Source organism: Oncorhynchus nerka, linkage group LG19, assembly GCF_034236695.1.
Source record: "Oncorhynchus nerka isolate Pitt River linkage group LG19, Oner_Uvic_2.0, whole genome shotgun sequence".
NCBI lineage: Eukaryota > Metazoa > Chordata > Actinopteri > Salmoniformes > Salmonidae > Oncorhynchus > Oncorhynchus nerka.
The window spans coordinates 26,331,795-26,347,363 of NC_088414.1; the positions used below are offsets into that span (position 1 = coordinate 26,331,795).

Genomic DNA, 15,569 nt, shown 5'->3' on the forward strand with positions numbered 1-15,569 from the left:
ATACATAGCTAGCCATCTAGGCTAGTTAATCAAGCCAATCTCATAGACCGTCTATCCATCCTAGCTCAATCAAGTAAATTATGAATTTCGAGAACCACATTCACAACGCTGGCTAACTAGCTAAATTAGCTAACGTTAGTTTATCTGAATCTACACAAAGATCACCGGTTTGTAAAAACATGTTCTGACGAGTTGGCTACTTTTAGACGTGGGAAACTGCTAGGCTAGTTGGCTAATGTAATGTTCTGCCGGTTGTTTCCTACAACCTCCGTCTTGGTAGCTAGCACTATTCCAATCTTCCCGCTGTGTTCAGAATGATCATCACTGCAATGCAGTTGCTCAGCCATCCAGACTGCGCCTGCGCTTCAAAATGTAGCCCCACATAAAATCATGGAAAGTTGGACATCACTGCTTGTAATCTTTTATTACAAATGGTTGCAACAGTGACACAAAATGTCTTAGAAACATCATAAGGCAATGAACTTAAGAAACTATTTGTACATACAGTACAGTGAAGATAAGAGGACACATGCGGCATCCATGGCTCTGAATGCCCTGACAATGGACAACCTGGAGGACCCCTCCAGACAAATGGATACATCCTCACAGCCCCAGTGACGCCTTCAAAAGGGAGGCCATGTCTTCTGGTATCGAGTCCTCATCTCCTGACAAAGGAAATGCATCTAGTTTTAGCCGGTAAAATCTATCAATCGACTGTCAGTGAATATGTTCATTGGCAGGCTATATGAAAATGAATGTTGGTATGTGTTGGTATCGGCATGCGCGGTACAGTATATGGTGGTTAATGTGAGAGATAGGAGGGGATAATGAGCTCACCGTCCTGGGACTGGGAAGCAGTCATATCCTGCTCCAGCTTGAGTTTCTTCTGACCGATGCGGAGCATGCCATCCTCTATAGAGTCCTTACTGATCAGCTTAATCACCTTCACAGTCCTACAACATAAAGATGCCAGAATTTTACTACAAGGTATATACACTCACATCTACTGTATGAGCAACACAAGCTCAAAGGAAGCGCCTAGCCTGGGTATGGCGGGTAACGTTAGCAAACTGCTTGAGGGAAAACATAGTTTCCCGATCCTCGCTGACCTTGTCTGTCCGACACGGTGACAGCGGTCCTCGGCCTGCTTATCATTGTAGGGGTTGCAGTCAATGTCGTGCAAGATGACCACATTGGCTGAGGTCAGGTTGATGCCCAGGCCACCAGCCTTAGTAGACATCAAGAACACAAAGATGTCCAACTCTGTGTTGTACTGGTCAATCAGCACGATTCTACAAGAGGATGGGAGAATTAACAGATCTATTAATGTCCATAAAGGCATATAAGACACTTCTATTAATAAGCATAATTTAAAATATGATGTAAAAAAAAAATGGTGATTAACAGTTTAATTTGCATAATATCCAGAGTCCTTGGAAAAAACCCTGATTGTGACAATTTTCAGTCCCTACTACGTATCAATCCATTCCTAAATGACTAAGGCCTGTCATATCCTATTAGGAGATCAATTACAGCCTGTGTTCTGCTCATTGAACAGAATGGTAAGTACAGGGGGAAACAAATAGCCTTGCGGATGTATGGACAGAGTTCAACATCCTACCTGTCAGACATGGGCGTGGATCCATCCAGTCGAATGTAGTGATGCTTCAAGTGCTTCAGGAACACCTCTAGAATGTCCAGCATCATGGTGAACTGGCTGAAGAGCACCACTCTATCCCCCTGACACAGAAACACAGTCACTGTGATTAATAACTACAGGACCGGAGGGATCAGAGAGAAAGAAAGAGAAATATAGAGATGTGGTTGACTGCATGTTGGAGGGGGGAAAGCCAAGAAAAGAGTGATTGTAATTGAGAGCAGGGAAGAGATGGAGTGTTTGACAGGTAGAGGAATGGGGGGAAAAAGGGTGACTGGTTTTATGGGGAGGGGGGGGTGAAGAAACCACCAGGGAGGGAGATGGAGAAGACTATAGCTGGATCACTACGGGCAAGGCTTAATAGTGCATAATAAAGATGCTGTCTTCAATTGATCCACTGTAGCTTTCATACCTTGTTTTTGAGAGAGGCCAGAAGCTGTGTGAGCAGGCTGAGTTTCCCTGAGTCCAGGAGCATGTCTGTGTTCAGCTGATAGTCTTGTACGGACGGGTACTGAAGACAAAGTCGATGCAGCTCAAAGTCTGTCATGACCTCCATGTCCTCCTTGATCAGTGCTGGGTCTGCTTCACAGTGGGTCGGCTCCTGACGGGGTTAAGGTTCAAACCGAGTCTAAGCAATCACAGACTGACATCAAAACATTCTCTTCAAACACCAGTAAGTTTTCAGGTCTGACCTTGAGCATGAGTTGACTCATAGCAGCCAGTCTGGTAGTGGTATAATGCTCCCGGTGCAGCAGTGGGTGATTTGCCATCTTCCTCAACTGCATCATCACATTGGTCAGTTCTCGCTCTGTGGAGGACACATGGGCAACATATGGTTTTAAATCAGATAATCGATGCACCTTAAAATTCTACTTGTGTTGCTATTTAATATTCTCTTAGGCTTTCCATCCCTTTTCAAATGAACCAGATGCCTTCCTCCTCTCCCTAACATACTCTCTCCATTGGTGGATCCCTTGAGCTTCTGCATTAAGGCATTGTAGAGCTGCTGCTGCTGGTCACTCATGGCACAGAATTCCACCTTCTCCTCTTTGGCTGGGAGCTGCTTCAGCACCTGAGGCAGAGACGCAAGCCGCTCTAGTCATATGTCAACGAACGTCTCTTTGGGGCGAATCCTAACTCCCACTTAAATAGAATTTTCCCTTAGTCATGCATTGACGTCAATGGGAGACTACGGGGAAATCTGAAGTTATAGATTAGCCCCTAAGAAAACAGCACAGTAGAACTCTAAATGAACAATGAAAACAATGCACAATAGTATTCAAGTACGAAGTACCGTGGTAGAGAATATATCACTGTCCCAAGTCATGCCATAACCCTATCTGGTAATGAGCTTAGACCGAGCTGTTCCGTACCTCACTCTTGACACGTCTGAGGATGAAGGGTTTCATGATCAGTTTGGCATGAGAGATCCTCTCCATCTCAAAGCTGCTCTGCTCCTCTGATGATTTCTGACAGGAAATAAAAGATGACGTCTCTCCAAAGGAAATCTTAGCATAGTCAGTGGGCTTTTATTAGCTAGACTTTTTGACCGGATGAGTCAAATTTGCTGCACACTAAGACAAATATATCTGGAGTGATCCCCGTATAGCATGTGTTCTAGCCTCACCGTGGCAAACATGTTGGCGAGCTGTGCAGTGCTGCTGGAGAACATATCGGGCATGATAAAGTTGAGCAGGGACATGAGCTCCAGGAGGTTGTTCTGCACTGGAGTCCCAGTCAGCAGCAGACGGTACTTAGCCTGAGATCACATCACAATCAAATCTGATTAGATGAATATAGTACATTGTATAGCACCATGACAAAAAGTATCAGAATGCACTGCAGTGAAAAGGAAGAAAGTGGGGTGACTCACAGGAGACAAACAAGACATTTGCTCAGGCATGAAGCGGAACAGTTTAGAGGCCAACATTAAAACTTATCTTAAAATCATTATCACGCCAATCAATAATGGCTGTTATCAGCCAAGGTGACCCCCACCCCTGCAATGTACTTACATTGATGGCCATGAGGTGGCGGTAGCGCAGCGAGCTCATGTTCTTCAGCATGTGGCCCTCATCGAACACGGCGTACTCCAGTTTGAGCTTTCGGAACAGGCTGCGGTCGTTGTCGTTGCTGGTGGTCAGAGCGTACCTGGCAGCAGAAACACAGCAGCTCAAACACACAAGGTCCTCAGTGGTGTGTGAGGCATGACAACCGCTTGGTTACCATGAAGTATGAACGAGTCACAGGTACAGCCGACACGGAACCTTTCAGGTTTAGTCAAACGCTGAATATATTATCATGTTAGCAGAAGCCCAGCCGGGGGGACTTTACACGGCTGATTGGTTTTACAAGATCGCCACTAATTCTGCTGGATATTACCTGAGGCACTTAGGGCTAAGTGTCTTACTCAGAAGACACACAGTAGCTAAGACAGTAGGATGTGAACCTGTAGAATGCTAGACTCAAGTGCAGTTCCAAGTATAAAACAGAAAAATAAACAACACTTAGCAGACACTCTTATCCAGAGCAATTAAGAGTTAATTGCCTTGCTCAAGGGCACAGACATGTTTTTCACCTGTCATTCTTGCATAACAGTAATTTCTCAGATTTTAGACTTACGTAGAAATGATGATGTTGTAGTCGACCTGTCTGTTGAGAATATCATATCGAAGGTACTTGCGATCCTCCACAGACCCTAGACACACACAATATAAATAGGACTATCTATATTCAGTCATTCTGTCACCCATGGTGACACTCATGGTGACTAAAACCAACGGGTTAAGTCTGTATAATCAAATAAACATAAAGCCTGAACCATGACAACCACAGTCTGATGAGTCACACAATACAGAATGAATAGAAGATTCACTCACCATAGTACACCAGGACTTTGAGCCTGGGACACCACAGATTCAGCTCCCGCACCCAATTATCTGCAACAGAGAAGCAAAATCTGTTAAATTAAAAAAAAAAAAAAACATCTTAAAAGGATAGGAAAGTAACACTAAGGCATCATACAATCTGTGTGTGCAGCACTACTGCTACAGCTCACCCAGTGTGGAGGCAGGTACAGTGAGGAGATGTGGGCCCTTATTGCCCTCCTGGTACAGGCTGGCTAGGAACGAGATGGCCTGGATGGTCTTCCCCAAACCCTGCCAACAAAAGACAGGAGGTGGTGCATTTACAGAAGCTCTACTTTTCAGACACCGACTTGGCACAACAAAAAGAGTCGCCTGCTTCCCAGCCACATTAACCACAGGATTAAGAGGATCTGAGATAAGCTGTTGGAGACTGGTCAGGAATAACAACTCACCATCTCATCAGCAAGGATTCCACTCAGGTTGTTCTGATGGAGCAGGGTCAGCCAATTTTGACCAATGAGCTGATAAGGCTTCAACTGGTATCTGGAGAGGACAAAGTAACACAGGAAACTCAGTAATGACAGAAAGACTGTTCAAGACTGCCTGTGTACATGTATGAGATCGTGTTGTTGACAAGAATCATTCTACATAACTACCTGAACGTGTGTATGTCAGTGAGAGGAGTATAAAAACAGCAGCTCAACCCACTTCCCGTTGAGGATCTCAGGCTGTTTCTGGGAGCCCTTGTCCCTCTCCACCACTTGGGTCACGTCCTGCATCATCTTGTTGGCGATTTTCTCACACTTGGTCATGAGGCTGCGCACAACGTCCCGTTCCCTCAGGACCACACGGCAGCCCTGCACCAGGTCAGTGGAGAGGCCGTTCCCTCTGTCAAGAGCATCCAACTGGGGGAACACACAATCAATTACCCACAAGGTTACACTCAGGTTGTTCTGATGGAGCCCAGTCAGCCTTCAATTGGAACCCAGAGATGTTAGTGTGTGTGTGTGTTCATATCCATGCACACAAGTTCATTATGCCCCTCACCAGATTCTCCCACTCGTTAAATGGGCGCAGCTCGACAATCCTCTGGGCCTTCTTCACAGAGCAGCCAGAGATGAGAGACAGCTCATCCAGCGATGCCTCCTGGAAGAACCTGAGAATCTGGCCCTTCACAAGAGACCCTGTTCCAACCTCCTGATCTGAGCCATCCGAGTTCAGCTCCACGCCCTCAGCAGAGTCATCAAAGTCATCACTGGCCTCGTCTTCAGAGCTGGTGCCTGGCTCTGGTATCACCCTCCTCCTTCTGTCTGCTCCTTTGGTCGGCCTACTGATGGTCTTATCTACGGTCCCACTGGGAGGCTTGTGAGGTAGTGATGTGGGACAACCAGGGGGTTTGGCTGCTGGGCCTGCCTGATGTGCTGAGGCTTGGGGGGCTGAACTAGCTGATGATGATGCCTGGGTATCCCCTTGACTGGACCTCTCCCCTGATGAAGGAAACAGAAATCAGTCTGCAGGTCCTGGGAGGGATGTTGGGCCACCTACATATATTGACTTAAAAACAACACATGAAACTATGGCTGCAAGACAGAAAGGGACTTATCTAGCGCCCTAAAATAACGTTTTGGTTTTATATAAACGGATTCACTCAGGAACAGGCACACCATGAAACTCACGCTGACAGAGAGAGACACACACACACACCATGAAACACACGCCGACCGAGAGAGAGACACACACACACCATGAAACACGCGCCGACAGAGAGAGACACACACACACCATGAAACACGCGCCGACAGAGAGAGACACACACAAACACACCATGAAACACGCGCCGACAGAGAGAGACACACACAAACACACCATGAAACACGCGCCGACAGAGAGAGACACACACACACACACCATGAAACACGCGCCGACAGAGAGAGAGACACACACCATGAAACACGCGCCGACAGAGAGAGACACACACACACACCATGAAACACACGCTGACAGAGAGAGACACACACACACCATGAAACACACGCTGGCAGAGAGAGACACACACACACACCATGAAACACACACTGGCAGAGAGAGACACACACCATGAAACACACACTGACAGAGAGAGAGAGACGCATACAGAGAGAGAGAGAGAGCGAGAGAAGCACACAGAGAGAGAGAGGCACACAGAGCGAGAGGCACACAGAGCGAGAGAGAGAGGCACACAGAGCGAGAGAGAGAGGCACACAGAGAGAGAGAGAGAGAGAGGCACACAGAGAGAGCGAGAGACAGAGACACGCATACAGAGAGAGAAGCATACAGAGAGAGAGAGAGAGAGAGAGAGAGAAAGCGGCACACACAGAGAGAGAGAGAGGCACACAGAGAGAGCGAGAGACAGAGACACGCATACAGAGAGAGAAGCATACAGAGAGAGAGAGAGAGAGAGAGAAAGCGGCACACACAGAGAGAGCGAGAGAGAGGCATACAGAGAGAGAGACGCATACAGAAAGAGAGAGAGAGGCACACAGAAAGAGAGAGAGAGAGAGGCACACAGAGAGAGAGAGAGGCACACAGAGAGAGAGGCACACAGAGCGAAAGAGAGAGAGACACCATGAAACACACGAGACACTGAGAGAGAGAGAGAGAGAGAGAGACACACGCAGACAGAGACAGACACCATGAAACACAGGCAGACACAGAGAGAGAGAGAGACACACCATGAAACACAGGCAGACACAGAGAGAGACAGACACACCATGAAACACACGCCGACAGAGAGAGACACACACCATGAAACACAGGCAGACACAGAGAGAGAGAGACACACCATGAAACACACGCTGACAGAGAGAGACACACACACACACCATGAAGCACACGCTGACAGAGAGAGACACACACACACCATGAAACACACGCTGGCAGAGAGAGACACACACACACACCATGAAACACACACTGGCAGAGAGAGACACACACACCATGAAACACACACTGACAGAGAGAGAGAGACGCATACAGAGAGAGAGAGAGCGAGAGAGGCACACAGAGCGAGAGAGGCACACAGAGCGAGAGGCACACAGAGCGAGAGGCACACAGAGCGAGAGAGAGAGGCACACAGAGCGAGAGAGAGAGGCACACAGAGCGAGAGAGAGAGGCACACAGAGCGAGAGAGAGGCACACAGAGCGAGAGAGAGGCACACAGAGCGAGAGAGAGGCACACAGAGAGGCACACAGAGCGAGAGAGAGAGGCACACAGAGAGGCACACAGAGAAAGAGAGGGAGAGAGAGAGGCACACAGAGAAAGAGAGGGAGAGAGAGAGGCACACAGAGAAAGAGAGGGAGAGAGAGAGAGGGAGACGCATAGAGAGAGAGACGCATAGAGAGAGGGAGAGAGAGGCACACAGAGAGGCACACAGAGAGAGAGAGGCACACAGAGAAAGAGAGGGAGAGAGAGAGGCACACAGAGAAAGAGAGGGAGAGAGAGAGAGGCACACACAGAGAGAGAGACACGCATACAGAGAGAGAGACAGAGGCACACAGAGAGAGCGAGAGAGAGAGACACGCATACAGAGAAAGCGGCACACACAGAGAGAGAGAGGCACACAGAGAGAGAGAGTGAGAGAGAGAGGCACAGAGAGAGAGACGCATAGAGAGAGAGAGACATACAGAGAGAGGGAGAGAGAGAGAGAGGCACACAGAGAGAGTGAGAGACAGAGGCACGCATACAGAGAGAGAGAGAGAGAGAGAGAGAAAGCGGCACACAGAGAGAGAGAGAGAGGCACACACAGAGAGAGCGAGAGAGAGGCATACAGAGAGAGAGACACACACAGAGAGAACGAGAGAGAGGCATACAGAGAGAGAGACGCATACAGAAAGAGAGAGAGAGAGGCACACAGAGAGAGAGAGAGAGAGAGAGAGAGGCACACAGAGAGAGAGGCACACAGAGAGAGAGAGAGAGAGAGAGAGAGAGAGAGAGAGAGAGGCACACAGAGAGAGAGAGAGAGAGAGAGAGAGGCACACAGAGAGAGAGAGGCACACAGAGAGAGAGAGAGAGAGAGAGGCACACAGAGAGAGAGAGAGAGAGGCACACAGAGAGAGAGAGAGAGGCACACAGAGAGAGAGAGAGAGGCACACAGAGAGAGAGAGAGAGGCACACAGAGAGAGAGAGAGAGAGAGAGACACACACCATGAAACACAGGCAGACACAGAGAGAGAGACACACACCATGAAACACAGGCAGACACAGAGAGAGAGAGACACACACCATGAAACACAGGCAGACACAGAGAGAGAGAGACACACACCATGAAACACAGGCAGACACAGAGAGAGAGAGACACAGCATGAAACACAGGCAGACACAGAGAGAGAGAGACACACCATGAAACACAGGCAGACACAGAGAGAGAGAGAGACACACCATGAAACACAGGCAGACACAGAGAGAGAGAGAGAGACACACCATGAAACACAGGCAGACACAGAGATAGAGAGACACACCATGAAACACAGGAAGACACAGAGAGAGAGAGACACACCATGAAACACACGCAGACACAGAGAGAGAGAGACACACGCAGAGAGAGAGACACACGCAGACAGAGAGAGAGAGAGAGAGAGAGAGATAGACACATGCAGACAGAGAGAGAGAGAGACACACGCAGACAGAGAGAGAGAGAGAGAGACACACGCAGACAGAGAGAGAGAGAGAGAGACACACGCAGACAGAGAGAGAGAGAGAGACACACGCAGACAGAGAGAGAGAGAGACACACGCAGACAGAGAGAGAGAGAGAGAGAGACACACGCAGACAGAGAGAGAGAGAGACACCATGAAACACACGCAGACAGAGAGAGAGAGAGACACCATGAAACACACGCAGACAGAGAGAGAGACACCACGAAACACACGCAGACAGGGAGAGAGACACCATGAAACACACGCAGACAGAGAGAGACACACGCAGACAGAGAGAGAGAGAGAGAGATAGACCGTGAAACACATGAGACAGAGAGAGACACCATGAAACACACGCAGACAGAGAGAGAGAGACCATGAAACACACACAGACAGAGAGAGAGAGAGAGAGACCATGAAACACACGAGACAGAGAGAGACCATGAAACACACGAGACAGAGAGAGAGAGAGAGAGAGACCATGAAACACACGAGACAGAGAGAGAGACACCATGAAACACACGCAGACAGAGAGAGAGAGAGAGAGAGACACACGCAGACAGAGAGAGAGAGAGACACCATGAAACACACGCAGAGAGAGAGAGAGAGAGAGAGAGAGAGACACCATGAAACACACACAGAGAGAGAGAGAGAGACACCATGAAACACACGCAGACAGAGAGAGAGACACCACGAAACACACGCAGACAGAGAGAGACACCATGAAACACACAGACAGAGAGAGAGAGAGACACCATGAAACACACGCAGACAGAGAGAGAGAGAGAGAGAGACCGTGAAACACACGAGACAGAGAGAGAGAGAGACACCATGAAACACACGCAGACAGAGAGAGAGAGAGACCATGAAACACACGAGACAGAGAGAGAGAGAGAGAGAGAGACCATGAAACACACGAGACAGAGAGAGAGAGAGAGAGACCATGAAACACACGAGACAGAGAGAGAGAGAGAGACCATGAAACACACGAGACAGAGAGAGAGAGAGAGACCATGAAACACACGAGACAGAGAGAGAGAGAGACCATGAAACACACGAGACAGAGAGAGAGAGAGAGAGACCATGAAACACACGAGACAGAGAGAGAGAGAGCGAGAGACACCATGAAACACACGCAGACAGAGAGAGAGAGAGACCATGAAACACACACAGACAGAGAGAGAGAGAGAGAGAGACACCATGAAACACACGCAGACAGAGAGAGAGAGAGAGAGAGAGAGAGACCATGAAACACACGAGACAGAGAGAGACCATGAAACACACGAGACAGAGAGAGAGAGACCATGAAACACAAGAGACAGAGAGAGAGAGACCATGAAACACACGAGACAGAGAGAGAGAGAGAGAGAGAGGGAGAGACACCATGAAACACACGCAGACAGAGAGAGAGAGAGAGAGAGACCATGAAACACACGAGACAGAGAGAGAGAGACCATGAAACACACGAGACAGAGAGAGAGACCATGAAACACACGAGACAGAGACCAGAGAGAGAGAGAGAGAGAGAGAGAGAGAGAGACACCATGAAACACACGCAGACAGAGAGAGAGAGAGAGACCATGAAACACACACAGACAGAGACAGAGAGAGAGAGACCATGAAACACACACAGACAGAGAGAGAGAGAGACCATGAAACACACGCAGACAGAGAGAGAGACACCATGAAACACACGAGACAGAGAGAGAGAGACACCATTAAACACACGCAGACAGAGAGAGAGAGACACCATGAAACACATGAGAGAGAGACACCACGAAACACACGCAGACAGAGAGAGAGAGACACCATGAAACACACGCAGACAGAGAGAGAGACACCATGAAACACACGCAGACAGAGAGAGAGACACCATGAAACACACGCAGACAGAGAGAGAGAGAGAGACACCATGAAACACACACAGACAGAGAGAGAGAGAGAGAGAGACACCATGAAACACATGCAGACAGCGAGAGAGAGAGAGAGACACCATGAAACACATGCAGACAGAGAGAGAGAGAGAGAGAGACACCATGAAACACACACAGACAGAGAGAGAGAGACACCATGAAACACACACAGACAGAGAGAGAGAGAGACACCGTGAAACACACACAGACAGAGAGAGAGAGAGACACCATGAAACACACACAGACAGAGAGAGAGAGAGAGACACCATGAAACACACGCAGACAGAGAGAGAGAGAGAGAGAGAGAGAGAGACACCATGAAACACATGCAGACAGAGAGAGACCATGAAACACACGAGACAGAGAGAAAGAGAGACCATGAAACACACGAGACAGAGAGAGAGAGACCATGAAACACACGAGACAGAGAGAGAGACACCATGAAACACACGCAGACAGAGAGAGAGAGAGAGAGAGAGACCATGAAACACACGAGACAGAGAGAGAGAGAGACCATGAAACACACGAGACAGAGAGAGAGAGACCATGAAACACAAGAGACAGAGAGAGAGAGAGAGAGAGAGAGAGAGAGAGACACCATGAAACACACGCAGACAGAGAGAGAGAGAGAGAGAGACCATGAAACACACGAGACAGAGAGAGAGAGACCATGAAACACACGACACAGAGAGAGAGACCATGAAACACACGAGACAGAGAGAGAGAGAGAGAGAGAGAGAGAGAGAGAGACACCATGAAACACACGCAGACAGAGAGAGAGAGAGAGACCATGAAACACACACAGACAGAGAGAGAGAGAGAGAGACCATGAAACACACACAGACAGAGAGAGAGAGAGAGAGACCATGAAACACACGCAGACAGAGAGAGAGACACCATGAAACACACGAGACAGAGAGAGAGAGACACCATTAAACACACGCAGACAGAGAGAGAGAGACACCATGAAACACATGAGAGAGAGACACCACGAAACACACGCAGACAGAGAGAGAGAGACACCATGAAACACACGCAGACAGAGAGAGAGAGACACCATGAAACACACGCAGACAGAGAGAGAGACACCATGAAACACACGCAGACAGAGAGAGAGAGAGAGACACCATGAAACACACACAGACAGAGAGAGAGAGAGAGAGACACCATGAAACACATGCAGACAGCGAGAGAGAGAGAGAGACACCATGAAACACATGCAGACAGAGAGAGAGAGAGAGAGAGACACCATGAAACACACACAGACAGAGAGAGAGAGAGAGACACCATGAAACACACACAGACAGAGAGAGAGAGAGACACCGTGAAACACACACAGACAGAGAGAGAGAGAGACACCGTGAAACACACACAGACAGAGAGAGAGAGAGAGACACCATGAAACACACACAGACAGAGAGAGAGAGAGAGAGAGAGAGAGACACCATGAAACACATGCAGACAGAGAGAGACCATGAAACACACGAGACAGAGAGAAAGAGAGACCATGAAACACACGAGACAGAGAGAGAGAGACCATGAAACACACGAGACAGAGAGAGAGACACCATGAAACACACGCAGACAGAGAGAGAGAGAGAGAGACCATGAAACACACGCAGACAGAGAGAGAGACACCATGAAACACACGAGACAGAGAGAGAGAGAGACACCATGAAACACACGCAGACAGAGAGAGAGAGACACCATGAAACACACGCAGACAGAGAGAGAGACATCATGAAACACACGGAGACAGAGAGAGAGAGAGACACCATGAAACACACACAGACAGAGAGAGACACCATGAAACACATGCAGACAGAGAGAGAGAGAGAGAGAGAGAGAGAAACACCATGAAACACATGCAGAGAGAGAGAGAGAGACACCATGAAACACACGCAGACAGAGAGAGAGAGACCATGAAACACACGAGACAGAGAAGGAGACACACGAGACAGAGAGAGAGACACCATGAAACACACGCAGAGAGAGAGAGAGAGACACCATGAAACACACGAGACAGAGAGAGAGAGAGACACCATGAAACACACGAGACAGAGAGAGAGAGAGACACACCATGAAACACACGAGACAGAGAGAGAGAGAGAGAGACACCACGAAACACACGAGACAGAGAGAGAGAGAGACACCACGAAACACACGAGACAGAGAGAGAGAGAGACACCACGAAACACACGAGACAGAGAGAGAGAGAGACACCACGAAACACACGAGACAGAGAGAGAGAGAGACACCACGAAACACACGAGACAGAGAGAGAGAGACCATGAAACACACGAGACAGAGAGAGAGAGACCATGAAACACACGAGACAGAGGGAGAGAGACCATGAAACACACGAGACAGAGGGAGAGAGAGACAGAGAGAGAGAGAGAGAGAGAGAGACCATGAAACACACGAGACAGAGAGAGAGAGAGAGAGACCATGAAACACAGAGAGAGAGAGAGAGACACCATGAAACACACGCAGACAGAGAGAGAGAGACACCATGAAACACACGCAGACAGAGAGAGAGAGAGACCATGAAACACACGCAGACAGAGAGAGAGACACCATGAAACACACGAGACAGAGAGAGAGAGAGAGACACCATGAAACACACGCAGACAGAGAGAGAGAGAGACACCATGAAACACACGCAGACAGAGAGAGAGAGAGACACCATGAAATACACGAGACAGAGAGAGAGAGAGACACCATGAAACACACGCAGACAGAGAGAGAGAGAGAGATAGAGAGAGAGACACCATGAAACACATGCAGACAGAGAGAGAGAGAGACACCATGAAACACATGCAGATAGAGAGAGAGAGAGACACCATGAAACACACGCAGACAGAGAGAGAGAGACCATGAAACACACGAGACAGAGAGAGAGACACACGAGACAGAGAGAGAGACACCATGAAACACACGCAGACAGAGAGAGAGAGAGAGACACCATGAAACACACGCAGAGAGAGAGAGACCATGAAACACACGCAGACAGAGAGAGAGAGAGAGACACCATGAAACACACGCAGAGAGAGAGAGAGAGAGACACCATGAAACACATGCAGACAGAGAGAGAGAGAGAGAGACACCATGAAACACATGCAGACAGAGAGAGAGAGAGAGAGAGACACCATGAAACACACACAGACAGAGAGAGAGAGACACCATGAAACACATGCAGACAGAGAGAGAGAGAGAGACACCATGAAACACACACAGACAGAGAGAGAGAGACACCATGAAACACACACAGACAGAGAGAGAGACACCATGAAACACACGAGACAGAGAGAGAGAGAGACACCATGAAACACACGCAGACAGAGAGAGAGAGACACCATGAAACACACGCAGACAGAGAGAGAGACATCATGAAACACACGCAGACAGAGAGAGAGAGAGACACCATGAAACACACACAGACAGAGAGAGACACCATGAAACACATGCAGACAGAGAGAGAGAGAGAGAGAGAGAGAGACACCATGAAACACATGCAGACAGAGAGAGAGAGACCATGAAACACGAGACAGAGAGAGAGAGAGAGACACCATGAAACACACGCAGACAGAGAGAGAGAGACACCATGAAACACACGCAGACAGAGAGAGAGACATCATGAAACACACGCAGACAGAGAGAGAGAGAGACACCATGAAACACACACAGACAGAGAGAGACACCATGAAACACATGCAGACAGAGAGAGAGAGAGAGAGAGAGAGACACCATGAAACACATGCAGAGAGAGAGAGAGAGACACCATGAAACACACGCAGACAGAGAGAGAGAGACCATGAAACACACGAGACAGAGAAGGAGACACACGAGACAGAGAGAGAGACACCATGAAACACACGCAGAGAGAGAGAGAGAGACACCATGAAACACACGCAGACAGAGAGAGAGAGAGAGAGAGAGACACCATGAAACACACGAGACAGAGAGAGAGAGAGACACCATGAAACACACGAGACAGAGAGAGAGAGAGACACACCATGAAACACACGAGACAGAGAGAGAGAGAGACACACCATGAAACACACGAGACAGAGAGAGAGAGAGACACCACGAAACACACGAGACAGAGAGAGAGAGAACACCACGAAACACACGAGACAGAGAGAGAGAGACACCATGAAACACACGAGACAGAGAGAGAGAGACACCAGAAACACACGAGACAGAGAGAGAGAGACCATGAAACACACGAGACAGAGAGAGAGAGAGACCACACGAGACAGAGGGAGAGAGACCATGAAACACACGAGACAGAGAGAGAGAGACAGAGAGAGAGAGAGAGACCATGAAACACACGAGACAGAGACAGAGAGAGAGAGAGAGAGAGACCATGAAACACACGAGACAGAGAGAGAGAGACACCATGAAACACACGCAGACAGAGAGAGAGAGACACCATGAAACACACGCAGACAGAGA

The 15,569-nt window shown here is 48.6% G+C and overlaps 1 protein-coding gene across 1 annotated transcript in view; it reads right to left on the reverse strand.

Annotated features, from left to right (window-relative positions):
• Positions 1-409: 409 nt before the first annotated feature.
• Positions 410-15,569, reverse strand: part of LOC115101250 (SWI/SNF-related matrix-associated actin-dependent regulator of chromatin subfamily A containing DEAD/H box 1B-like) — a 31,526-nt gene continuing 16,366 nt past the window's right edge. Inside the window, exons 7-22 of the mRNA XM_029620596.2 lie at positions 5,572-6,011; positions 5,233-5,429; positions 4,977-5,067; positions 4,716-4,815; positions 4,537-4,596; positions 4,280-4,355; positions 3,673-3,808; positions 3,285-3,416; positions 3,031-3,126; positions 2,612-2,729; positions 2,350-2,465; positions 2,070-2,258; positions 1,622-1,740; positions 1,110-1,292; positions 838-953; positions 410-665 (exon numbers count right to left, since the gene is read on the reverse strand). Of these exons, the coding sequence (XP_029476456.2) occupies positions 604-665; positions 838-953; positions 1,110-1,292; positions 1,622-1,740; positions 2,070-2,258; positions 2,350-2,465; positions 2,612-2,729; positions 3,031-3,126; positions 3,285-3,416; positions 3,673-3,808; positions 4,280-4,355; positions 4,537-4,596; positions 4,716-4,815; positions 4,977-5,067; positions 5,233-5,429; positions 5,572-6,011 (2,231 nt within the window). The 3' untranslated portion in view covers positions 410-603. The remainder of the gene's footprint in view (positions 666-837; positions 954-1,109; positions 1,293-1,621; positions 1,741-2,069; positions 2,259-2,349; positions 2,466-2,611; positions 2,730-3,030; positions 3,127-3,284; positions 3,417-3,672; positions 3,809-4,279; positions 4,356-4,536; positions 4,597-4,715; positions 4,816-4,976; positions 5,068-5,232; positions 5,430-5,571; positions 6,012-15,569) is intronic.